This window comes from Macrosteles quadrilineatus, unplaced genomic scaffold (assembly GCF_028750875.1).
Source record: "Macrosteles quadrilineatus isolate MER2022 unplaced genomic scaffold, UCM_ALF_1.0 Scaffold_4__1_contigs__length_99947679, whole genome shotgun sequence".
NCBI lineage: Eukaryota > Metazoa > Arthropoda > Insecta > Hemiptera > Cicadellidae > Macrosteles > Macrosteles quadrilineatus.
The window spans coordinates 57,732,724-57,760,221 of record NW_026542597.1 but is presented as its reverse complement, the minus strand read 5'-3'; the positions used below and the strand labels follow the sequence as shown (position 1 = coordinate 57,760,221).

The following is a 27,498-nucleotide window of genomic DNA, read 5'->3' as shown; positions in this document are numbered from 1 at the left end:
ACAACGCGCTGTCAGTGCTTTCTGGATTTCAACTCTCAGGTTGGTGAAGCAATTTGTCAAGTGATTATTAATGATATTTTTATGTTGCCAAATATTAATTATTTTACCGGTATATGTATAATCAAAGGTACAATGTAATGTTTATTCTTTTAAATTAGATGTCATGAAAGAAATAGTAAATTCTATTAATGCAGAGACGAGAATTTACCGGTACTAGCTCAAGTGTCATTCGGCTTTGCCTCACACAGGAACACCAAATTTCACTTGCGAGGTGACCTCGAACGGGAATAATTGGGAATAATTCACATTTGAAACTTTTTTACACGGCGCAATTATCTATACTTCTTTTTAAATTTAAAATGTTCAACAATTAAAACAGCTGACTTGTTAAAAATTGTTAGGGAACACAAGTGAGCATGCTGGAAAACAGACAAATAATTGAGAGCAAGGGGAAATCAGCTGATTGTTTTCCTTGCTCTAACTAAATTAGTGCCTAGTTAACCATTACATTTCTTGATGCAAGCTGTCATTGAGTCATAGCTTCTTTTGTATGAAATTATGATAATTATTTTATTCATAGGGCAAACCGCTTAGTACTTGCACTCGAATTAAGTTAAAGTTGAATGATTTCGTTTGGACATATTATGTTCATTAATTATGTCATTACATTTATGACTCAACTCATTAAAGTCTTGGATTAGGGCAACTATTCTATTATATGTTTCATGTTCGCAAAATCCTATGAAACTTTTCCATTTGGCATACCAACTAAAATGACTATCCAGTTTTGAGCATTTTAAGCTAATATCATCCTTGAAATAGCTACTGAGCACTACTAAAGATGAAAAACCTTCACCAGTAGTTGACATAACACACAATATATATGCCTAATCTACTACGTAACTGTTTTATTACCTATAAACAGCTCTTACAAATTTACAAATGTTTATAAATATGATAATTCTGCTTATGAACACAATTTAATATTGTAAATGTTATTTCGATAAACATAACTGTAAGGGGTATTTTGATCTCTTATTAGAATACCACATCATAAAATAGCATTATTTAATACAACATTTCCATTAAATAGGTGCGTGAATTGAATGTAAAGAGTTCATTTTACGTTTTTATATCTTAATACGGATAAAAACGATTAAAGGAATTAATTTTCTCCATTTAGCACTGGGTTTCAAATGTAATTAATTAAATAAGAGAAAATGATACTTATGTTATTGTAATCATATTGCTGATACACTCGACTTTATTTATTGTTTAACGCTTGCATTGGTATAAATTACTTTTCCCTTATACAATATGATCAAATATTATGTTTTTTGTTTAGGGTATTCATCTACTCCTTTGTACTTCGGCCTATTGACTTTATTGTAAAAAAAAATATGTTACTAAAACATACGTGTAGAAAATAGTTTATAACATGAACAGAAATTAATGAGTCAATTGATCTACAAACTCAACACTCCATTCATGGACAGCTTTCTTAACAAAAGTTGAACAATATTGACATAACGATAAGAGATGCTACTTGTACACTTATCTGTACATTTACAGTGTAAAACAAGACTTAACATATCGTTCTTTAGCTCCAATTATTGTAACAGGACTTGAAAAGTCACCTTTAGTGTAAAACGGATCTCCCCACGAATGTAAACATTTTTGAATAGTTGGACTATAACTTTGGCTACGGTTTTGTTGTACCAATGAAATGGCAAAATGTAAATTCAATTAGACAAACACATTTACATTTAAACAGATTTTAAAAACCACATTGAGATCTTCCTGTTTTACCAGATTTAGATTCAGCTATGTTTGTATTTTTAACATTGTACTTAAAATTCAAGTTTTTCCATCCATGAACAAAAATATTGGTAATGTCGGGAGGGGAAATAAAAAAAAACTTTATTGGTGGTAAGTAAAAATTGATATTACGTTGATATAGATGTTAGGTAAATATAAATTTGAGATAGTATTGGATAAAACGTATTCTTAAAGTTGTTAATATTACAAAGCCGAGTTTGATACACATTTAAAATAAAATTAGCATGAAAACACAGCATATACAGCACTATTCCTTATATACCTGATTGCACATGATGGGCCTGTTTTTTATTCTGGAAATAATTTTTACAATGCACTCTATGGCTCATCAAAATTTGAATTAGGAATGTATTTATTATTATCGAGCTATTAGAGCTGTGGTACTATATATTGCTATTTTTCTTTTGTGTTGTGGGATTAACACACCCTCTATCGAGTGGTGGTCGACCAGACATACAGAGAAGTGAGACGGCTGGAAGAGACACGGTCAAGGGCAATACATATTATTTGTACCAGTATCGAAAATGGTTCTGGAAATATATAAAAATAACCAATACCATAAACTGTGTAACTCAATTTGAAAATAATAACACCATCTTTTCATGCGCTGCTAACATTTTACAATACACATTCCGAATGATTCAATAAAATTCGCTGATAAAATATATTTCAAAAATTGGGGCTAAGGCGATTCTTTTAGACTCTAGCTCAAGTTTGACTGAAAATGAGGAAGGGCTTAAATGAAACTTTTTGCTAGTGTGATGAACCATATTATTTATTTCTTAGTTTGCATCATTATTTAGTTCAACTTCATAACTTTTATACACAACTCGGTTGTGTATAACAGAGTCACTTTAGCTTCTAGTAACGAAAAATCAATATACCTACTTACTTCAATAAGGAGGTCCCTTTTCCAGCCATCGCACTTAACCAATTTTTAAGATTGAGGTGTCATTTTAAAGGCTGTGGGATAGCGCACCAGCGAATGGTAATTAAAAAGGTAATTTCCTTCAGATTTCCTTCAGGGAAATCCCCCCCTCACCTCAATTTATTCCTAGAGTCCATTTTCAAAGATCTAGTTATGCTAACTCACTTTCTTTACAACGCAACGTTTCAAATGTGAATTGTAATGTAACAGACGTTCTTGCAGTTGAATTTTTCTACAGTCAGATTGTAAACAATAGACTAAACATGAAATAAGGTGTTTTAAATAGGCTACTTTTGACAACTGTGATCTGATTGCAGTAGGTAAATCAGTCTTTGTTGTGTAGGTTGTTGTAGCTTGTTGACCTAAAATCATCAAATTTATTGTAAATTAGTAGTTCTATTCCATCTTGTACCTGTTCTAAACCAAAATTCATCTTGAAAAGGCAAATTGGTATTGCATTGGAATATTTTGTACCAGAAACATGTTTTGAACCATATTGAATTGAGCAATTTGCGCAAGGGGTCTCTTGTCAAATACAATTTCAATATTTTCAATAAAGGGTAAATGATACTGTAGTGATTCTTTTGCTCTAGGGATAAAAGTGGTCTAATTACTACGTTAGGCCTGCCACGCATGTATTGAAACAGCCGTTTTCGTTTCAGTGTGACAAATAATTGTTTAACTGTTTGTGTTGTGTTGGTTTGGTGTTAGCAGGAGATGACAACAAAACGAATAACACTTTGCACATACAATTAAGTGTTAGTTCAGAACAGATGCACTCAAAAATGGGCGTGACTAAGTGGAGTGGATAAGCTTTGTGAACGAGTCATTAAATTGAATGTATCTCATGTTTCAGATCACTGAGGGCTACAATACAGGTTTGCTTGTGATTATTTCCAAATGTTGAACTATAATAGCAACTATTATAGATTTCCAAGTAAAGATCGGCTTTAACATACAGGTAACACTTCCAATCCTTGAGAGTTGTTCATAACTACTTCCGATAACTTAAAAAACAGTGCAGTAAAATACAAGTTTTTCCATGGAATAATTTTAACGTAACAAAACCTGATTTTCTATAACATAGCTTTGTACTTTAGGAACGGTAGGCTTAAGAAGTTCATGTATTGAAAATCGTTATAATGTTAATCGTTCCAACTATTGTAGAAACGAATGGTCCCATGCAAAGATTACCCATATTTTAATAGAGTGCAACACTTAATACCCAGGTAAAAATAGTAATGCAATGCCCTTCTACTTTTCAGGTTGCAATTACAAAAAAAAAAATAGCCGATTTAAAATCCATTTTTATTAATTGTTATTGTATGTATCTTGTTTATTTGTATGTATGTCTTACAATGTGACAATAGTTTAACATTCAACTGAAGAATCATGTGTTAGATGACGATTCATATTTAAGCCTTTATCAAGAAAGTGGGCCAGCATAACTGTATCTTTGAAAGTGAACACTAGAAATAATCTAAACGCAAGGGGGTGAATCCCTTAAGAAAATCATCTTTTTCGTTACCATCGCAATCGCAGCTGCGCCGGATCATTGGCTTTATCAAGACAACTAAAGCGTAAACATCGGTTAAGTAGGACAGCTAATTATGGGATGGTACAGAGGAAACCTTTATTCTATTAAGTTTATAGATCTATGAGTTGATAAAGGAGAAAGAGGTTATGGAGATCCGTTCACAGAGCTTAGTTGCTCTCCTGTAGATTCCTCGGCACCCACATCATATTCAGCGCAATATTCCTCTCTGGAGAATCCTCCGTAGATAAAACATTTTCCTTTTCTGTTATCACTTCTCTTCCTCCACAGTCATGACCGTCCCTTGGCAGACCTGGGCGTCGGCGTGTTGCTGCTGCGTCGCGGCGCTCACTGTCGCCACCCTCGCCTCCGCCCCTCACCTAGACTCTTCTGTGGAGTACTGTCGGGACATGCAGCCCCAGCGCAGCCTCGATGTTGACCAGGTAAACATGATGGAGCATGTCGTGACATGTTCACGTGAATGTCTCAATTTATGTTGCACTGCATGAATAGATATCAAAGAACTACCTCCTGTAAAAGTCATGTGACAATTTAAATGTATCATTAAGTAGTGAAATATGTACTAATCGGTCAACGCCATGGAGTGTGTATTTACTATTCCAATATTTACGAAGGACAACCTGCATTAAGTAGAATGATTGGGTCGTGATCAAGTTTTGAGGCTTGTCATTCTCTGAGAGAGATTTCACATAGCCGCTAGGGATGATTTCAAAGGAGAACACCTTCGTAAACTCCCATTGCTCATTCTCATACTAAAGGCTACTTTTTCATATGAGAGCCCCCGTAGCTTATATTTCAAAGGATAACGCCTCCTTAACGTATTTTTTTCCAATGAGAACACCCCTATATCACATGTTGAAGGAGTCCCCACCCCATAAATTCTAGGTTAAAAAACAACACTGCCACCTTGTTAATTGTTGCTGAAACAGCAGCGTTATGACTCAGACGGAATGATGTCCATTGGTTAATGCGAGGTTAAGGTCGATTTAATTTAGTTGAGAAGCGACCGACTGCTCGGAGTGACTTTGAACCGCCTCCCGCTCTCAGCTAATATTCTATTATCTTCATTCGAGGCCTGAAAACAACCGAACTAATCATACAAGTCGTTATTCATAGATAACCTCCGCGAGATAGCGTCTATTGTTACAAACGCGTGTTTGTGTTTGTGGTGTGTTGTGTGTCCGGAATGTGGTGGAAGGTGGTTGTGCTGTTCGTGGTGTCTTGTGGTGCCCAGGAGTGGAATGGATCCGAGGAGAAGGGTGCTGTTGACCCCAACGTGTGCAACATGCACCCTACCCGCAACGTCATTGGGAGTATTGAATCGGTAATAAATTAAAATATCAAGTTTTACATGTTACATGAAAAATACTGATAAATAATATGAAATATTTCAATAATGGGGTGAACCTTGTGGGCCTTTCTTTCAGTTAACCTCCAAACAAATCAATTAATATGCCGTGTTAAAAAATTACAAAAGAATTTAGATAATATAGCAAACATTAGGTGTTAAGTCTCAGTACTTGATGTAGGACATGATTTAATTTTTTGTGTCTCAGAAATTGAAAACTTTACGGTTTTTGCCAGGGATAGTTCCATCCATTGCTAATTTATTTCATTGAGCATGACTAATTGATAGCCCAATAAATCAAGTATGGACCCATCACCAATGTGCGGTACAAGGGCTCAATCTGGCCTCTTTATTCATGGTACTAACATATGAAATGATAGTTTAGTACCATGTATGTTTAGTTTTTTCTATATCCTCTGATTTTTTAGAACCCGTTTTGAATGCCGGTGATTTTAAAGCAGAAGGGACATTTTTATTTAAAATACCCCCGCCGCAGCAAACCTGCCGACTAAGCGAATTTCCATTTGTCTGAATTGATTTTCAGTTAAATATATTTTAATAACATTAGGTTTAACGAGTACCTAGGTTTGCTGCTACAAGGAAACTAATAAAGTGTGTTTTTGAGTAAAATATTGATAGCTTAGTAAAAAATAAATAAATTTGGCAAGTTTGATCAAAATATATCCATAAACAAGCAAACTACAACATTTGACAATATTCTCCATAAGAATAACATGGGAATTTTAAATTTACAATTTTTTTAATTTTCTTCGTTACTAATAATTGAACAAAAATACTTTTATATACTAAATTATTTGTTTTTTTAAGCTCTTTAAAAAGGTCTAAAGAGAAATTGGGAAATTTTGTGTTTTGAGGGTCAAAAATGAAAAAAACCAATTTTTACCCCATAAAACCCCCCGTAAAGCCCCGTTCCCATGGTCCGATCGTGCTGGTTCGCGAACTCATTCAGGTTTATCCCGCTTTACAGCTCTAAACCAAATTTCATCAAAATCGGCCAAAAATTACTCCAAGTTATCGCGTTCACGGACGTATATATATATATATATATATATATATATATATATGTCTATATATATATATACATATATAAAAATTTGAACGAATGGTGTTTTTGGCCTCTGGGGACATCAAAATGAAAAAGTAAATCGGTCCCGGGTCTAGGTCTTACCGTGCCACCTACGGTAATAGCTACTTCCCTATAGGGAAATTCGCTAAAAGACTAAAACAAACTAAATGCAATCGTTACTCTGTGAAATTCAAATTTTGGATAGCAGATACAGTTGGATGATGTCCAAACAATTATTGCGAACATTTCCCGCACTAATATAAAAAATGATAATATAAGAAATATAAAAATAAAAAAAAAATGGTAGGTGAAAATGATATTGATGATTATTTTAATAAAATAATTATAACCTAAAAGACCTTTGCTTTCAAGGACGTTATTGATCTATTTTTCTGTACCTAGTACTTCTGTACCTGAGCCTACTTCACTGTAATTCATAAACAACATTTTTGTTCATGAACTCCTAAACATTATATGGATAGACGCTAACAGTAAATGTTTGTCGAAACAAACCTCTAACAATATGACAATAATGTATTCACTGACCCCTTGGTTAAAATCCGATAACAACCCATTACGACAAATCTGAAAATTTTACCGAGATTTGGCACATGCACTATAAAAGATGTGTCATTTTAAAGGGCTCTTTTTGTTAATATCACAAATCTACTTTTCATGCGGGAAATTAGGGGTCTACAATTTGAAACAATTAACTGTTTAAACTGCTGTAGGTAAAGTTTCATGGTTAGTAACAATTTATGTAAGTAATATGGAATTCATCCGTAAAACAAATTACTCTAGGTTGGGCTCCAACAATACTTCAAAGTAAATAAAACTATGATGCAAGTTAAAACTCTCCTACTTATCTCTAAATAGGCGGACTAAGTCCTAAGTAGTAAACTGAGTCAGATATCAATCCGGAATATGATAAAGGGAGTTCATCGTATAGATTTGAAACACGGACAATTAATTACACAAAAATATGTGCTTTGTTTTTATGCAATCATAGTTACACAGAAAATGTAATGTAGTCTCAATAAAAGTTACAAAAAGTCTTGTATTTTATGGAAATTTACAGAATATATATATATATATATATATATATATATATATATATATATATATATAAATCCAATGTATGTTTGTTTTTTGTTTGTCCTTTATGGACTCCGAAACCACTCGACAGATTGTAATGAAACTTTCCGGCATTATTAAGCATTATTCAAGGATGGTTTGTGTGAAGTTTGGTGCAGATCCGTCAAAAGGGCTCCGCCCCAGTGGCTCTGGAGTTTCCCATGTTAACCTTTTTTTGTCCTAGGACGCTAGGCACGAGCCTGGGATTGTTTTTCACATTACTTCAGGCTAGACCTAGGGGTTGCGGCATTAGATAATAGTATATTTCGTACCTAGGGCCGAAAATGAGGTTTTGCCGGCTCGAGATAGTTTTTAAGTTCGAGACGAAGTCGAGAACTTAAATTGATCGAGAGCTGCAAAACCATTTCGGTCCGTGGTACGAACGCTATTTTTCACCACACTATACCCTATTACCATTATTCACCACTATAATAATGCACACTGAATACTGATAGTCAACACAACTACAACTTTAAGGTTATGTGAAGAAATAATTTGAGGAATAAGCAAAAATAAAAATAAATAGTTGCTAGGCAACGGTGATAATAACACAATTATATTGCAATGCTATGGATTTTGATTGTGTATTTAAAATGCATTCATGTTTTAAGTAAGTAAGCGGACAGCTGATTTTGCAGCCTCGGCCTGTAAAAACCTGCCCGGTCCCCAAATTGCGATGACAGCTGGCATGGCCAGCAAAACGTAACTTTCAGCCACCAATTAACGTATGTAATACAGCCAAAAACATCATAGTGTGGTGAAAAATCCATTGTTAACCTTATGAGTACTCATATTAAATGGAATTAAAGAATATTAACAGCTGGTTCAACTAAACAATTTGATTCTGTGATGTTCAATATCATTAAAAAGTTAATAGATTTACCAACAGGGTGCAGCACTATTATTTTTGTAATTTTTGACAACAGCTAATCTACAACCAAAAGGTGAGTGAGCGTAGCGAACGAACTTCAACCAGGACGTGATTGAGCCATGCGAATGAGCTCATCTTTAAAATGAACAAGCATTTCATTTGACATAAAACCACATTAGGACAGGACGACGTCTGTCGGGCCAGCTAGTATCATATAAAACTGAGTAATTAATGGCAAATGCAATCCTCCATATTTACGTGTTGATCAAACTTACATCAGAATGTACTTACTAATCTTGAAAACAACATTACAATGAGCAAAATTACATTTCATACAATACTGGTACGAGTTTGATACAAATGAAATAGAATGAATTCCTGAAAACCTACTTATATAAATTTGAAATCATATAAAAATGTATAAAGAACAACGTAACATTAATTTAAAACTCACATGAAAGATTTTGTTAAAATCATTGTGATCTACTTAGTTGAAAATAAATGCGCAGGAAAGTTTCTCACGCTTACGTTACTATCCCCCTTCTTGTAACTCATTCTAATAGGTAATATTATTGCTATCACTGTAACAAAAATTGTAAACTTATCAAAAAGGTGAACGAGGTCGAGTTCATAAAAAAATGACGCGAATAAACAAATCTTATATATAAAAGGCAAATACCACTCATTGACAGATAAATCACTACTGTATATATTAAAAACATATACGGCCTGGAATTATCAAATTTTGAATAGGGGGTCTTTGTATGGTTTAGATGTGCAATAAGACGGGGTTTTGCTAAATTCGAAATTTAAGGGGGGTTAGAGCTATTTCCAGTAAAATTTGATTTTGCAAGATTTTATATTTTAAGCTGAACCAATGCTTGGATCTTAAATCTAGTGGAAATTCGTCGTGTGACATCAAATGATCTACAACTTTTGAATTTGAAGTGCTTTTCTATCTCAAACGGGTTTCAAGTAAAATCGGTTTAGTCAAAACATTGAAAATTGACTGTTTACTTTTGTTTGCGCCCCAAAACAAGGCAGGCCCCGTTTAACCCCGAATACCAAACTTTCTATTCGATTAAATAGCAGTATATTTTGCATAATAAAATACATAAATCAATAAAAGGCGGTTAAAAACATATCGGACAAGTGCTTAAAGTACATACTTTATTACATCTTAGGAATTATGGCTCATGCTATTTCTTCTTAAATGTGAACCAAATAAAACCCGTACCTAACTTCAAAAAAATATTGAAAATTTTCTATCCTAAAACTTTATTTCAGTATTAGATTTAAGTTAACCATCAGCCAAACTGTTTTAACATTTGTTGTAAAACGGTAATAATTTTCGTTAAAAGTTAATACAGAGATAAATTATAGCAAACATGTACTCAGCCAATTCCCAGCAGATTTTAACCAAAGTAAGATCATAACCAGCTGATCAGATGTTTTGTTTACATTTTTGCTCATTTCAAAACAAACTCTTATATTTATTTATCTTCGAAATGATGTGTTGCATCATTTTCATATAGTCCCTTCAAAAACGAATAATAATGTGCTACAGTTTGACGAGATTTACCAGAACTGCCTTCTATAAACTCAGGTAAAAATAATCAAATGTAGTATCGTTAGCCCAAGAAATATTAAAAACAAGGGACAGCAGAAATCAACTATAATATCAAATCAGGGGCATGTTGAGACAGTGACAGGGAACATGACACAAAATATAGTTTTTGTGTTATTTAATGTTACTTTTAAGATAGACTATTCAATACTTTTTATTAAAGTTGTGAGAAAACCAACTGTATCATTGGTGAATTTGGTTTAGGGTATAATTATAGAGTGAAGCAGATAGAACAGGAATAGTATTTTTGGTAAAAAACATTATGTAGGTTATTCCAGAGAGATAGTAGTTCCGTAAAAATGTATAATTTTAAAAGCGCACTTTTAATGAAGAAAAATCATAAGTGGTACCAGAAATGACTATTTGGGATTATTAGTTGATATTAATTAATCAAAGTTATCAATAACAACAAAAAGTCATATCGTAATTTGTATTTTGGGAATTTTCTCATATTTTAATCTTTATCCTATTATCACATTAACGAGCTCCATTTCATCAATCATATAGCTAGCACTCTAATAGGGTAGAGGAAACCCTATTTAGGAAAACCGAGATATGAATTCAGTAATACACTTAAAGTTTGTAAAATTTTAAAAGAAATCAACTTACGTGAGATTACTATACTTTCAAGAGCATTATTCTATTAAAATATTCCATCTAATCACTCTATGTTTACCATCTACCATTAAGTTCAACCGATCAAACATAACGTCACTAGTACAGCAATATAGGATGCTCTAGTGTTCAGTAAAATATGCCATAAAGTGCCTCTAGTTATAGAACAATAAGGGAGAACCCCCTGCAGTAGGGTTGTGTTGGGCAATACATCGCATGTTATCTAGGCCAGGCTGTCTCCTAAGTCACTTTTAATTACCACCTGGCACCCCATGGATAATCTGCTTCCTAGCAGGTCACTGGCACAACGCTCCAATACGTAGGGAAACTCAATTAACTGTTAATTAATCGAACAAAACAATGTTCTGCACCATGCATCTCTTTTCGTTTTAGCTTTGTAGCAACAAAATCCAGACTTTACTTGATATTGATACAAACTGATTTGATTGTGACTTGTTTCGTTTATTCACATGATTTATTGGGTGTTAAGTTGTTTTCAGTTTTAATTTCATATCTACCTGTGTAATTTAAGTAATTTATTGAGACTTAAACAAAAAATAACTAATTGCTTTCTTAATGTTATATTTTTTGGCTAGAAAATAGTACACCTTCAGGGGTTCGTCTCATAAACATTCTACTATATTAATCTACAACATTAATCTACAACATTCTACCTATATTAATGTTAAATGGTTGAAGATAAGCATATTTTTTGTTATTTCATTTTTCCAATACAAGTAATTAAATAAAACCATATACATGTTGACCTTCGGTGGTGTGTACACTTATTCTAAAAATAAAACCAATAAGTTAGCATCTATTTGCTAGCACCAGGCTGACTTGTGATTGAAATTAAGTTATTTAGTTGTACAACAGAAAAATAGTAGAGTACCAAAATGTACTTTGTAGACTCTACAACGTATTGTACTCTGCTAAGCTCTCATTCGTTGAGTTCAATGTAGAGTTGTAGGGCAGCGCTAGTGTCCAACTTCTTGAATTTAAAAATCTTTTACTACCTTTTACCATTCTTTTACATAAATCTTCAGTAGCTTATTGTGTTTGTCCTTATTTGTAAGGTAATCACTATCAATATTTTGTTATATTAAGTATTATTAAAATTAAAATACATACACAGCTAGTTATTATTAAAAATTAAAATACATACACTTCATTTTGTTTTATAAACATTCTATTTCGTTTTACATTTTGTTTTCTAGGCCATAAACTATGCCTGACACTGTTACAAATATCAAATGTAATTTTACAGGGACAATTCTTAAAACGATTTAATGAAATATACGTGATATATTCTTAGTACATTTCACATTCAATAAGTACAAGTTTAAAGTTCAAACCTTAGCTTGTAGTGATGGTTTAATTCAAGTCTGATGTAAAATGTATTGATTTAAAATAACTAACTACTTCCTTGTTTTATAGTAGGTCTTCAGTATTTTTCATTCACAACATTCTTGAACCAAAATAATAGCTGATACAGGCAATCGTCAAGGAACAAAGCTGCAGTTCAAACCTTATCGGCGATGTAAGGAATGATTTTTCCAGGTTTACTGCGCACTCAAGTCGTGAGTTCTTATGTTTGCAATATGCGTGTTTTTTCAGTAATTACTAATTGCGTGTCCCGATTGCACGCAAGCTTTACTTGTTTTACTTACGACAAACCAACATGACAAAACTCTTCTTGCTACGTTGTTTAACGTTACGTTTTTGCCTTTACTGATAGAAACAAAAACCTAAGTCACTAATTTGTAAGCGTTCTGTAGGTAGACAGCTTTCAGGTTGCAGCTGTTTTATAGATTTTGCCTTCAAATCTTACGGTATTTCAAGTAAAATTTCGGCCATTCATCAGGCTTACCACTGAAGCTTGGACGTTTTTGACGAAATGAAACCGTAAGTTTTGTCCCAGATAATATAAGATGAAATAGTAATTAATATAAAACTATTTTTAACTATTTTTTAAATATTTTATTTGATGAAAAATATTTTTTTGTTATACTGCAGCAAAACAGCCGTTTTAAATGCACGTTTTACTGGCCTAAAGTAGCATTTTACTCTCTAGGGTGTAAAAATAGTTTTAAGCCCCTAGGGAGTAAAAAACAGCTGTTGTAAACTCAGCTGTAAATTTCGATTGTAAATAATCGCATGTATCGAAAGTGAGTATTGATTGTATCTTATCAGCCTTCTTGTCAATAGTTCGACATATCGAAAGTATAATATACACTAACACAATCGTAACAGATGAAATAAAAAAAAAACAGCTGCTTGTTTACATTTGAAAAATTAAAAACAAGTTGGAAGTAGTTTTGAGAGGTTATCTTTACATGGGAAGTACATAATTGTCATTTTGTAACGAAGTTTGATTAAAAAATGGTGGAATATAACGAAAAATATAGTACATCACACAAGCAAAAGTTGCTTTTCAACCCTCACTCATTTTCCGACCTCTGCTTTGCTGGATCGTAAAACTTGAGCTCGGGTCAAAAAGAGTCACTTTACGCCATAGTGGTGAAATGTATTTTAATATATTCGTCATAGTGGCTCTTTTAAAAAGATAAATAAATACAAATGTATTTTTCAGAAATTTTTTTCAAAGAAGCAATTCAACGCATTGGGTAATTTTACTTCTCTGGCCTGCTAGTTTTGCTGTTGGTTACAAAAATGGCTTTTAAAATTAAGTTATGAATGGTTTTGGTTTTTTAGGTTTAAAGTTCAAGCTATATCACGACGTTGAGGGTTCTGGAACTTATCGTAAAAAACTAAATTCAAACAAAGTACTTATACATATTTCTGATTTACAAAACTTTGAAAGTTTCATTTCATAGATGGCTAGCTAACCATACAATTAATTTACAAATTCAAACTTGTAAAAGTATGCAAAACCCATGCTACATCTATTTATTTATGTAATAACCACAAATACTGCATACAGTTCGCTACTGGCTAAACCACTAAAGTTATATTCAATGTAGCGTTAAAACAATTATTATCGAAAACAAAAGTATTCCACTGGCAATGAAAGAAGTGTTGATCGGTCACATTAAGCTGTGTCCAAGGCTGGCTGTGGTCACACCCCTGTCCACGGGGGGGGGGGGGGGGTGTTTGGCACCCTTGGCTTGGGACTGGTCCAACACTGTCAACGGGAGACAAATGTCCCAGAGATTACCACGGACACCGGACAGTCGGTGACATGTGTTCAGGATTTTTGCAAATACCGCATTATCAAACACACTGGAATCCTTTGATGTTTTTCGTTTTTATATGTTTATGTTTGAGGGGTTGTTTCGGAATTTACTGCCACGAAAATTAGTTAGGATTCGTTAACTGGATTCTGATCTCATGATCAAGTGAGAATATAATTAAAACACAAGCCAAGTCAAAGCTGGAAATCATCACAATAAACAAAATAGTGAACTGCATAGTCGTCAAAATAAGAAAAATTCTGACATTAAAAAACAATAATTATTACAAATAGAGGTTGGGCGAACGCAGTGAACACTTATGCATAAGATTGTGGTGGTTCGCTATTTAATTTTGAAGGACAATGTGACAAGAAGTAATTTTTATGAAATTAGCTAGAGCTTGATCCTGGAAAAGGTATGGCTGCCGCACGATAGTATAATATAGTCAAAGTTCTTAGCCTATGATGACCGTATTAAGTTTACTTTAGTTAAGTTAAATTTATTTAACACAAGTGTGCCCTGTTTATGGTTTTAAATTTATTCTAAAAGGTAACTATAGCTGTTAGTTGTTAATTTTTAATTTCTCCTTTTACAATTCCATGCCATTGGCATTGTTTTGAGATCAATGTGCTCCGTCTGAAAGCAGTGTAGCGCAGCCAGTTATGAAGTTGCAGCCTTAAAACCTCATAGAGCGAAAAGGTTTTGTCTCTTCCTTCGGTCATACTTTGTTAATCACCCAAATGTATTATTTAAGTAAATGAACCAAACTGCAATATTAGACTTAGTTAGATGTCAGATGAAATCTGATTAATGATAAAATCCAAAACATACCACTGAACGTATAGGATTATTAAAGTAACTTATCTAATTTACTAAAGATACATATCATTAACTTGCAATAGAATTTGAACAATCATTTTAGCCTCTGGATTACTTACATACAATTGATATGTTGAGGTTTTATCTTAGCAATCCTAATGTTTTTTCGTTAGAGTTTTAACGCTTAGCATTATATAACTGATTTGGATGATAACGAACGTAAAATAACTATAAATGTTGATCATTTGAGTTTGTTTGCAATTTTTTATTAAATATGGTGGGTGACAGAAGAATCCACAAAGTTTTGTGAATACACTAAGTATGAGGAAATTTAAAACTATTTTACTGGGTATTTGAGTGGTGGTAGGGCTCACCTAAAAAGATAAGGTCACCGGATGGACCCTGAAGGCTATGATAGCTTTTTGATGGTTCAAGCAGACATCCTTAATAATTTGGCTTTTAATTAATCGTCTTTACTTAAAAAAAAACTCAATTATTGAACAGCTCGTTAGCCTGTAGCAATGTGCAAATCGTTCACACTCATTCTACTACTTCTTTCTACATCTCATTCCATTTATACGTAGTCTTTCACTCATATTTGAGTTAGCTCAGTCACCCCACTAAATATCTTTCACAAACCATCAAAAATTAAACTATTTTAAAAGGGCAGCTGCAAAGCATATATGTAATGTATACTGCCTTGACATTTGTTCATACAATTGTACATGTACTAGAAGATACTAAAAACATAACAAGAGACGACTACATTGCAGACATTCTGCAGAAACAATGGCCACTTATTCTTTTTTTCTTAACTAATTGGTCACAATTTTTATTCACACATCTATCGTCAATTATAAACTACATGAAATTCCTAGTCTCCATCACATATTTGAGATCTACGTCGAGGGTTCAACCACCCAGAAATAATTCTACCAAAACAAAAGTTAAAGTTAATCAAACAATTCCCATTCGAGAATACTATGTATACCATTTTCCACTCTAGTGACCCCTCATCGGGAGGGGTATATACAAGGGTGTACTACACCGGGTGGGATTTAGGGGAGTATTTTTGGGGGGCACCTGGCGCATCGCCCGCGGAGGAGCCCGCCAGTCGGTCGCCGCCACATCGATTCGACACTTCCGAATTTGGATCCCGCCGCCCCGGCTGGGCCCAGCCCCTGGCCGAGTCAATAGCTCTTATCTGGGTTACGCTTGCAAAAACGCGCGATTGCTAACTCGCGTGGCTGTTGACGCGGAGGGTTGTAATGGCGATCATAAAGAAGTTGAAGCGCGTTAAATCCTAATGTATCAAAAAGAAGAACATTAACTTTTTATACAGTTGCACGACTTTCTATGTGAAAATCTTTGGTGCCTAGACATTTTTAGTTAAGTCAATTGTTTATGATTTTTTGTTGAGTTAAATTTAATATTGTTGTCGTCCCTTAGGGCGTTCCAAAATATTAGATCGTACTTAAAGTAGTACATGCAGACCTTGCATTTTATTGTGAAGCTTAAAGTTTGTCTCACATTTGGTAAAGATTATTTAGATAGGTTTTCTCATTTTACATCTATATTTTAGAGCACATTGTTGTAATTTTTTTATATTGCGTACGATTTTGTTTTAAGAAAAATCAAACAATAACTGTACTTACACTACAGTAGTGTTACAATAAGAGAAACCAATGTTATGCAACAGAAGGCTCCCTTACATGTGTAAGACCGACCCAGTCATTGATATTTATAGGTTTTGCATGTGTAAACGGGAAAACGCTTGGCATTACACGACATAGCTTAGCTGATTCTGAGGAAAAGCTATTAAAGCCGCGACTGACTCACTAATCCTTCCTTCATGATACGATTCTATGAAGGCTAATAAAAAAAAAAAAAAAAAAATGGAAAAACATTGAAATGTTACTGATATTTTCATTCTATGATGACGTATGTATCTATAAAGAAGAAGTCAGTATGTATTCAGTATGTATTCATGTATGTATTTATGCATGCATGTAAATACCCTATGGACTCCGAAACCCCTCGACAGATTGTAATGAAACTTTCAGGAATTAAGCATTATTCAAGGATAGTTTGTGTGAAGTTTGGTGCAGATCGGTCAAAAGGGCTCCACCCCAGAGGATTTTAAGGGGTCCAGTGTCAGACTTACGGAACCACAATGTTTACAAATAATAAAAGCAGATATTTATATTTATTTACCTCTACTTGATATTTCAATTCCTTGTTCCTGTTACAGCTGATGGGACTATGGCATACTGTGGAGATCATACAACACAGAGACGAGCAGAGGTTCAGAGGGGTCCAGGTGACAGACACTTGTCCCATGGTCCATCTGTCACAGACCAGCTCTACTGACCTCTACATGATGTTTCAATTCCATGTTCCTGTTACAGCTGATGGGACTGTGGCACACTGTGGAGATCATACAACACAGAGACGAGCAGAGGTTCAGAGGGGTCCAGGTGACAGACACTTGTCCCATGGTCCATCTGTCACAGACCAGCTCTACTGACCTCTACATGATGTTTCAATTCCATGTTTCTGTTACAGCTGATGGGACTGTGGCACACTGTGGAGATCATACAACACAGAGACGAGCAGAGGTTCAGAGGGGTCCAGGTGACAGACACTTGTCCCATGGTCCATCTATCACAGACCAGCTCTACTGACCTCTACATGATGTTTCAATTCCATGTTCCTGTTACAGCTGATGGGACTGTGGCACACTGTGGAGATCATACAACACAGAGACGAGCAGAGGTTCAGAGGGGTCCAGGTGACAGACACTTGTCCCATGGTCCATCTGTCACAGACCAGCTCTACTGACCTCTACATGATGTTTCAATTCCATGTTCCTGTTACAGCTGATGGGACTGTGGCACACTGTGGAGATCATACAACACAGAGACGAGCAGAGGTTCAGAGGGGTCCAGGTGACAGACACTTGTCCCATGGTCCATCTGTCACAGACCAGCTCTACTGACCTCTACATGATGTTTCAATTCCATGTTTCTGTTACAGCTGATGGGACTGTGGCACACTGTGGAGATCATACAACACAGAGACGAGCAGAGGTTCAGAGGGGTCCAGGTGACAGACACTTGTCCCATGGTCCATCTGTCACAGACCAGCTCTACTGACCTCTACATGATGTTTCAATTCCATGTTCCTGTTACAGCTGATGGGGCTGTGGCACACTGTGGAGATCATACAACACAGAGACGAGCAGAGGTTCAGAGGGGTCCAGGTGACAGACACTTGTCCCATGGTCCATCTATCACAGACCAGCTCTTCTGATCTCAAGATGCTGTGGCACGAGCCTGCGGGCTACGTCGAGTACAGGTTCAGGATCACTGATGAGTCAAACCCTGGCTTCTGGCTGTCGTGGGGTCCACAGAATGGTAAGTGTGTGTTATCTTCCTTTTCATTTTGAGGTAAAAAAATGAGTAGATGGACATTTCTTAAAAAAAATTAAGGCTTTTTTCTAAGTTATTATACTTATACGTTTGTCAAGTTGTCGTCTCATTTGCCATAGAAGTCATTGATCCAACCTTTTAAAAAACTTCAAGCAAAGGTTTACGTATGTAATAACTATGAATAATGATAACTATTTTAACAGGACCACCATTTGACCGACAAAGTCACTTGGTCGACAGGTCATTTGACCGACATTTTCGCTTGTCGGTCAAATGGTGAACCTCCATTTTACATGTTTTATCAGTTTTTAATACGATCAAAATTAAAGCGTCTGTTACACGTCATAGTAGCCTCTGAATCATCTTAACTTGAGAGTCTTCTATTTCCCATTTTCTTGGCCAACAGAACAACCTGCCAAAAATATTTTAGACCTTACATGCCCATTATCATATCGTATGATATGCAGGGATGGATTTCCAACTATTCTACTAATGCCTCTTCCCATCTCAGTTCACTCATATTCTAAGTCTTCAACACATAACATAACATAAATACGTAAAACGTTTCCGACTTTTTGTTAGTGTTATAAATTGTCTCCTTGCATTAAGAAAACAGACCATAAGAGTTATGAAATTGTTTTCGCCATTTACTTTAAGTGGACAAACAAAACCAATGTTCTGTTAACTCGCCAAAGTGTACGTAAGTACATATACCATACATGTTACTTTAAAATGGTACTTCGGTTATAAAAAGACTGACTGTGGACAATTTTCACTTAACTTGTTGGTGTTAGATTATTCAAGGCAAGATTTTACCACTGACCTTCCGGGTATATGGATATATCCAGATACACCACTCTCTTAGATCAACTTATAGGTCTGTAGACTATGTTGGGAAGTTAAGAGTTAAATAAAGTATTACAAATTGTTTATAAGAAAACCTAACAAATACTATTTACTATAGCATCTATAACTTAGCTAAAGGCGAATGGAATAAAAAAATCATCCACCACGATATACTCGTATTTACACTATAAAACAAGACGATAGATATATTTATATAAACTCTTTTACAATAATTGTGATCGATTTCAACCAGTTGATAAACAGTGTAATTTCAACAGAGAAAATGTCATAACTAATAGTCCTTGATTACTGTTCACCAGCATTCCTAAAAAAAAACTCCGAGAAACTGAATTATCAGAGTTCGCAGTATTAGCAGAATTCCGGATTCCAAATTCACTTGTTCATTTATTTAACACTATCTTAACATGATTCTCTATAAATATACATGGAACCAAACTAAACAATCACAACTGAAGCTATTATCTTATTTATTTCTCATAACAGAAATAAGAAAAACATTTGAAGCAATTTTCACATTTGCACAGGCGTAAATAGAAAGGCAAGACAATGTTGGCCAGGACTAGGACAACCAGTTTAGATGCAATGTAGGATGACGTATGGCCGCTAAAGTTGGCAATCCCCTGACATACGAAGGCGGTTATTGCCACAATTGGCAGCTTCACAGTTCATCCTCCTCCAAGTGCAGTCTCAGTCTAGACTCTTTTACAGAAATTGCTTCATCTTTTATTTGTGTTTCCACCCCAACAGCATGTTTTTACGTTTTTGTAAAAGTAACGGGGTCTTGTTTATCGTCGACCTTTTGTCAGCTCAATAATGAAACCAAAATACCATATTCACCATATTGGTAAAGAAATTATCCAGCTTGGAATCGTACCTTCAGATTTGAGGCGAGCACTTACCACTCGGTTACTAAGACAGTTGGTGTATATTTTGCAGTTTAAGCTTTGCTCTTTCGTTATAATATCTGAGAAAATGCAATAATAGAGGGGATCAATATATTTTATTAGAATACCGTTCAAAGTTGGTAAAACCTGTCACCCTAAAGTAAGTCACCTCTATTTTATTAGGGCAATTCTTTTTAGTCTTTTGCGATAACACCAGATTACTAACGGTTGTCAAATGAACAACTCTATTCGTAATTAATAATTTAAGGTTTAGTACAACAAAATAAATAAATAATTAACATACAATCATGGGCATCCATCAATTAATTGGGGAGGGCTCGACCTCCCTCTAGAAGTAATCAAGTTAATTAACTACCTTTTTTTAGGTTGTACAGTGAAAACATAAAAGTTAGTAATTCACGCATACGAAGAAGTAACGGGTAATTCTGCCAGTTTAGGTATGAAATGTGTAAAATCAAACATGTTGTACCTTTAACCATTATTTGGACGAGGACTATTATGCCCGGACCTCCCTCTTTACTGGGAGTTATTTACTCCCAGATCCACCAGCCCCCTTATGGAAAAGTTAGATGGACGCCGATTATCAAAATGCATTCTACATAACCCGGAGAGAAGCATGCCTTAGACAGATTATCTTTAGCTTATACATTAGGATGATACGCCTAAAAGGAGTATCTTCCTATTTAAAAAATATCTTAAAAACATTGCACAATAACAAGAATTACTACCTTAGAAGCCAGATTAAGACAAAAAATAGAACATTGTTTTATCAATCCACCGACAGAGTACGCTGGTGTTTGCTGATTTATGTCGAATACAACTTTTCAAGTCAAACTAAACGTACAACACTTATTGTACACTGTAGCATCCTATGCCACATCAATTACCACAGTAACAACACCTAGGTGAAACTACAGAGTTATATACCGTAGCTATGGTATGGCCCATCCAATTTGGTCCAAATAGATGTAATGTCTACATCAGTACCTAGCCATCCAAATGTCAATATAGTAGTACAGTGATGTCTGACTAGTTAGTTTTCTGCGCCAACAGTCAGGCTATTGTACCATTGTCCCAGTTGAATTGCCTCTGTTCGTGTGTGGGTGAGGCCGGGTCTCACGCAACTACAATAACTACTTGATTGTTACTAGTTATAATTGGGCTGTCCGCTACCAGCTGCAATGCAACGTTAATTACTAACCTTATCAACTTCGGGGTTAATACTCATAAGGGCTCAACGTTAAATGTAAGGGAAGTAGTTGTTTACTAGTGGGGTAACTTTTAATTGTGTTTTGCAAAACAGGTAAAACGTATTGACGAGGTAAAATAAAAAAAATCGTGCAATATTATGTTGCTTGGAAGGTACTTGTACCGACCACACATAATAACTATAACCTAGAAGATTTAGATTTAGACTAATATATAAAATCGTATTTGGAAGTTGATTTATCGGTGTGGTCCGTATAATACCAAAGTACCGCTTGGAATTTCATCGTAGTTTGTACAAAAACTTGTTTAAGGGTTTTGACCTAACACATTGATACTATTCGACCCTTAACGTTCTGATTTGCGTCATCGTGTATTACCATTTGCGATACAATTTATGTCTGTGTTGAAATCTTTCTATACTGATTTCATTAACCTGTAGACAAAAAACCTCCTTAATTTAAACAAAACTATAATATGAAACATAATTGCCTCTGATGCATTTAGAACAACGACGTAAAAGCTGAAGTTATCTTTTTCCTGTTCAAATAGTTATTTCTTTTGCCTAATGGTCAAAACATTTTAGCGGGATTGCTTGGACATTTCATCTCTTGTAGTTTTTGCAGTACTTCTCTGTCCACTGTTGTGATTGTGAGGGTTGTAAGGGGTGGGAAGAGGAGAAGGGGGGGGCGTGTCACGGTCTGATTACCCCCTGATTGATAAGGCGGAAGACGTTTGTTGTATGACACACGGACATCGGACAGTCGATATCCAACCCCCAACTTACTCCATGCCTGAGACTATCGCGTTACTCTATGGAAATTGCCCATCTCCAGACTTTTTCAAGGTCAATTTATGAAGTTTATGTTCTTAACGAATATGCCGTTGAATATTATCGATGAAAATTATTAGTTTGAGAATCTTCCTGAAACAGAGTAATAGAAAGAACGATGGGATTAAAATGGCGATTATTGAAACAAATAACTCGAAAGGTCTTTTCACTGGAAATGGTGTTGGTAAACTTATACATTTACGTTGGAGTGTAAATTTGCATATACATAATTAACTAGAAATAAATAGGAACTAGCAAGCTGTCCAAGCAGCAAAATTTCTTCCGTCGTTGGATCACCGCTATCCGATTAGTACAGAAAGAAAGGTTTTTTACGAAATCTCACTGTAAATTATATGCGCATCAATACGAAATTAAGTATTTATACCAATATAAATTAAAAATGCCATGTCTAATATTAGTCTACCCTAAGACGAAACCGTCTCCCTAGTATGTGTCCTAATGAAAATGTGTAAAGTTAGTACGACTGCTGTTTATTTTCTCAATTAATTTATCTGACCTAGTTGTAAGAGTCATGATGTTGCCAGCTGCCCTGTGTCATGTTTGTTGACAAGCTTGGTCCCGATCTGCGGAAGACCCCGGTTTTACAGCGGTGGACGAGGACGAGCCGGCCGTCGTTCTGGAATGGATTACGTCGTAAAGGATGCTTTTATTTTGATTGGAGCAGAACGCTGCTTTCAGTTCATTGGCATTTTGGCGGGGGTTTTGTCTTCCTCAGTGTATCGCCTTTTAATCTTTCTTTGTGTTAGAATCGTGGCTGAGTCAGGTTTAATCTTAAACACCAAAACACGTATTGACCAATACAAGAAAATACGTTTAGTATATTTTTCATTGGTGTTTTTATATGCTGTTTAAACTATGAACAAAATTACCCTGTATTCATTAAACATAGTCAATGATTAAACACAAAAGCGACAGCTAATTTATATAAGTATGCTAGTTTTTTCATAACTGTTTTATTTATGTATTTTTTTATGTTTTCAACGACACTCACATTTTTCCCGTTTTATAAAATAAATGGCTCAAACCCTGACATTGTCACAATATAACGCCAACCTTTTATTAAAAAGTACAATAGGCCTAGTGGCTATGATGTTTGTTTCAGCTTGGAATAATATAATGTAATTTAACTATCCAAAATGGAAAGTATGATATTTATGGAAAGTAAGAATTTCTTTAAGAGTTTCTGAAATTGTATTTTTGTTTTACAGTGTCTATGCAATAAATTAAACTAGATGTCGTCTAGTGGTCGAAAACTTGACCAAAAATATGAAATGTAAAATTGTACAGACTTCTCTATTTTCACCTCACGCTGTAAATAAAACATGTGATTGGAATTTCTTCTATTCGTTATGGTTTTCCGTATATATTTAGTGGTTATTTCGTCACAAGTGTGGCAACCCATAAGGCACATATAAATTTTTTTATTTAATTTTTGTGCTTATTTTAATTTATAAAGAGATTCTGCACATCTACAGACTAATCCTTACTAACAGTATCCGTAGATTTTCCCCACGATGCACACGAGCTGAGAAAAAAGGTTTTCAAGAAACACGCTTGAATATTAAAATATAGGATGTTCACAGTTTTGAAGTTTTTAACATTAACCGTACTGTACTTTAATACTTTAATGATGCTATGCAAACTGAAATGATGGTCATAGGAGTTTTCAAAACCGAGCCTCTGATTTTTGTAGTGAATTGTTTAGTGTTAACATGTGTTAATTCTTGTATTGTACTTTTACCAATTAATGCTGGTTTAACTTTATTATTGCCTTCCCTCTATTCTGCCAAATTTTCTTCACGATTTTTTTATGATAAGTAACAAAAAGGTTAAACAAGTTTTATAAAACTAACTTTAGAAAACGCTCTTCCTACTTCAATTGGATTTTGAGCTCTATCAAAATAAAAATAAAAACTTTACCAGTTTAACGTTTTACGCGAGGTTCTGTGTGTTTAAAACCCTTGAAACATGTTAATTGTACATACCTTGGAAGATATGTTAATCGGTACTAACAGAGAGTTTAACCCAAATCAAATTTCCCTGAAGTATTAAACGTTAGAGTCGCACAAACAGATTTATGATCCACTATTTGTGAGAAGTAGGACGATTTAACGGGTGTTGTTGAGAGAGATGTTAAATCTTTTACAGTCCTGTCGTTGAGGTTTAGGTAAAATAAAATTTAAAGGCGTACATTCGCATCCATTGGGAGATTAAATAGCCTATTTTAGTAACTTTCTTAAAATCTGTTCCTATTTAATGATGACGTGATAAAACGCGTGGAGAAAAATATGGTGTTTTCAAAAGTGATTATCACGATGTTTTCAAATCTTTCCAAAACTTTCCAATTTTTTTCATCTTGCAACCATACAAGTATTTAAATAGTTTCAAGGAATATTTGAAATCGTTTTAAGGAAACGTCAATTTTATTTAGTTCCTTAATAATTGAGATTCATACAATTAACATTTAGCCATTTAAAGTATTTGCAAAAATAATTTATTTTAAAAATATTTAAGGAAATTTGATCTAAAACGTAATTACGAGAATATTTAAAATTCATAATTATTTTTATAGGCAAGTATTACACTACCAACTAAATGTTTAAGACAAACTATTTTCTTACAGAAGACTTTTTACCACTCCTATGTCCTACTTTGTGAGCAAGATTATTTTAGAAAGTTTCTTAGACTTGTTACAGTTATCGTTGCTAACTTTCCTCTATCATACGAAGTTGGTAACTACAGCATAAGCAAGAATCGATGGTAAACTATTTGTTTCCCTTGACATCTATGTCCATATTCTCACAAAGATGTTAAGCTCATAGAAATTGACTCATTCAATGACTTAAACATTTTCTGTCATAAGGTTTATCACCAAAGCTAAATTACCCTGAGACATTTTGTGCTTCGACTGAGGCCACCTACTTCATTATTCGAAACCAATATTTCAATTATAGTTACAAAATGTTTCCAAATTTAGATACTAACTTGATCGAAAACACGTATAATTTCTTCGCATTGACCACACTTGTTAACCCCATTATTTTGTCTTAGGAAACAAAACCACCGAATTTATGAATACTATCTTGAATATATATGTCATGTATGTAGCCATCTATTTATCTCATTATACAATGGCTTAATCATTAAATTAGTAAAAAACCCCTGTAATTGTTCCAGGTTCCATGCTGAGCAAGCCCTACCAGCAGTTTGCAGGGACTGTTCAAGTGATGAAGGCAGTCCAAACCCACATGGTGCTCACCTTCTGCTCTCCCAACCAGAGTCACTACACCATCATCCTGGCCAGGAACAACCGTCTGGGCATGGCGGACATTCGAGGAGTCAGGAACCTCCTGGGACGCCGGGGGCTGCCTCAGGTCGGCATCCGAGAGACCTGCAAGGACTCCGCCCCTCTGGCTGGACCTACAGTTATACTTGTGTTGTTGTCGGGAGTGGTCATGTTGATCAGCCGGAGTATCTACTGACGTGTGAAATTTGGTGAAATCTTAGTTGCAAGTGAAGTTTTAGGCTCAATTTGGTAAACTCGTGAATTGACCAAGTTGGTAGGTACCGAGAATAGTCATAACGTGTGGTTGAAACTGCTAAAACAGTAAGGAAAGCGAATGTTATGAAAGGAGTTTTAACTGTACATCATGACATATATATGTGAAAGTGTCAAAATTAAACATAAGCCAACAAATAGTAATTTATAACTAATTTTATTGTTAACATTTGAGTAAGCTCCCTTTTTGATGATGCACCCTTTTTGATAAAAACAAAACTAATTTTTAAAATATTAAAAAAAGACTGTTATTTTTCACAATTACTTACTTATTAATTACTCACAAACTTAAAATGTATTTTGACTAGGGCACAATTATTTGGCTGTCTATGGACGAAATAATCATTTTACTCGTATTATTTAGACGTTTGCATTTGAAGACTAAAAAATATATTTATTGATGTAGTTATACTGTGTATATAGAAGAATTAAACTTATAGACTAGGAATTAAATATGAAATTATCTCTTATATTTTGTTAGGTCTTTAATTGAACTAGTTTCGAGTTTCGAATATAGAGTATAGAGCGATAAGATGTTCAAAATATTTTAATTGATGATTTTAAGAATGTAAAAAATATATAGTGTATAGATTACCCCCCATGACATTATAATGGAGTTTCAGTCTTATATGTTTACATTATAACAAGTTTTATTTAGTATGCTACTATTTTCTACAATTCTAAATTTTATTATGTTATTTGTTTTGAATTGAACTATGAATGATAATTTGTACCTTATAGGGAACTTTCGACTATAATAACCAAAATAATGGACTAAATAATGCTAAGATATTGCAAAAATACATTATGATCTTGTTATGTTGGTAATCAATGTTAAAATGTGCCAAAATAGCTACCAAAGGAATGGTGTGTGTAAAAAAAAACATCCACCATTGTTGTTGATTATTTCTAATTCTGTTTATAGATCAAGTAAAACTTAAATTGTTTAGACAAATACTTTACGAAATGTTACTGAGTGTTGTAAAAGTTACCTGTATAATGTTAATTGTTATTGCCCGATTTGTTATATCTCTGCTACAGAAGTCTTTCAGGGAGCCTTAGCAGCTAAAAGCTAATAGTTACTAAAGCTTGACCCACCTTCAGTTATGTATTTATATTGCTTTTATAACTGGAAACTACTAAAGCACAAATGTATTTATTTATGTAAACTGTTTTCTCCTTCGAACTATAAATCGATCAATTTGTTTAATCAAATACTTATTTTGGTAATATGGAACGCTTTGCATTAATGATTTGGACGCTTGAACACCAATTCCGATTGCCTGCACTTGTCAAATATTTAAAATATGAAGGATTTCCTTAAAATATGTCTAGAGTGATGCTACAAAAGTGTGGTTGATGGACCAAAACCATTGTATGTAAATAAGTAAAAGTTGTATTTAGCATTTACGTATCTGGAAAACTTAAAAGGTTGTAAGAACAGCTTTTTATAAATAAACTTATACTTTTTATATAGACGTATTTTTTCATTGTCCTTTGTACTTCAACGTTACTAATAACAAAGTGTGGTTGGTCCTGGTGTAAAGGATGTAGCGTTAGGCTTTATCCAAGGATACATGTAAGAAAATCTAGCCAATGTTTTGGGCTATTGGGTCTAGAGTTCATCTTAAGCTGATGTTTTACCTACATAAAAAACAAA

At 34.4% G+C, this 27,498-nt stretch overlaps 1 protein-coding gene across 1 annotated transcript; it reads left to right on the top strand.

Annotated features, from left to right (window-relative positions):
* Positions 1 to 27,310, top strand: LOC128992071 (uncharacterized). Its single transcript, XM_054415462.1, has 4 exons — positions 1 to 39; positions 4,593 to 4,744; positions 18,211 to 18,433; positions 25,457 to 27,310. The coding sequence occupies exons 2-4, from the start codon at positions 4,595 to 4,597 to the stop codon at positions 25,759 to 25,761; spliced, it is 678 nt and encodes a 225-aa protein (XP_054271437.1). The 5' UTR covers positions 1 to 39; positions 4,593 to 4,594; the 3' UTR covers positions 25,762 to 27,310.
* The last annotated feature ends 188 nt before the right edge of the window (positions 27,311 to 27,498 follow it).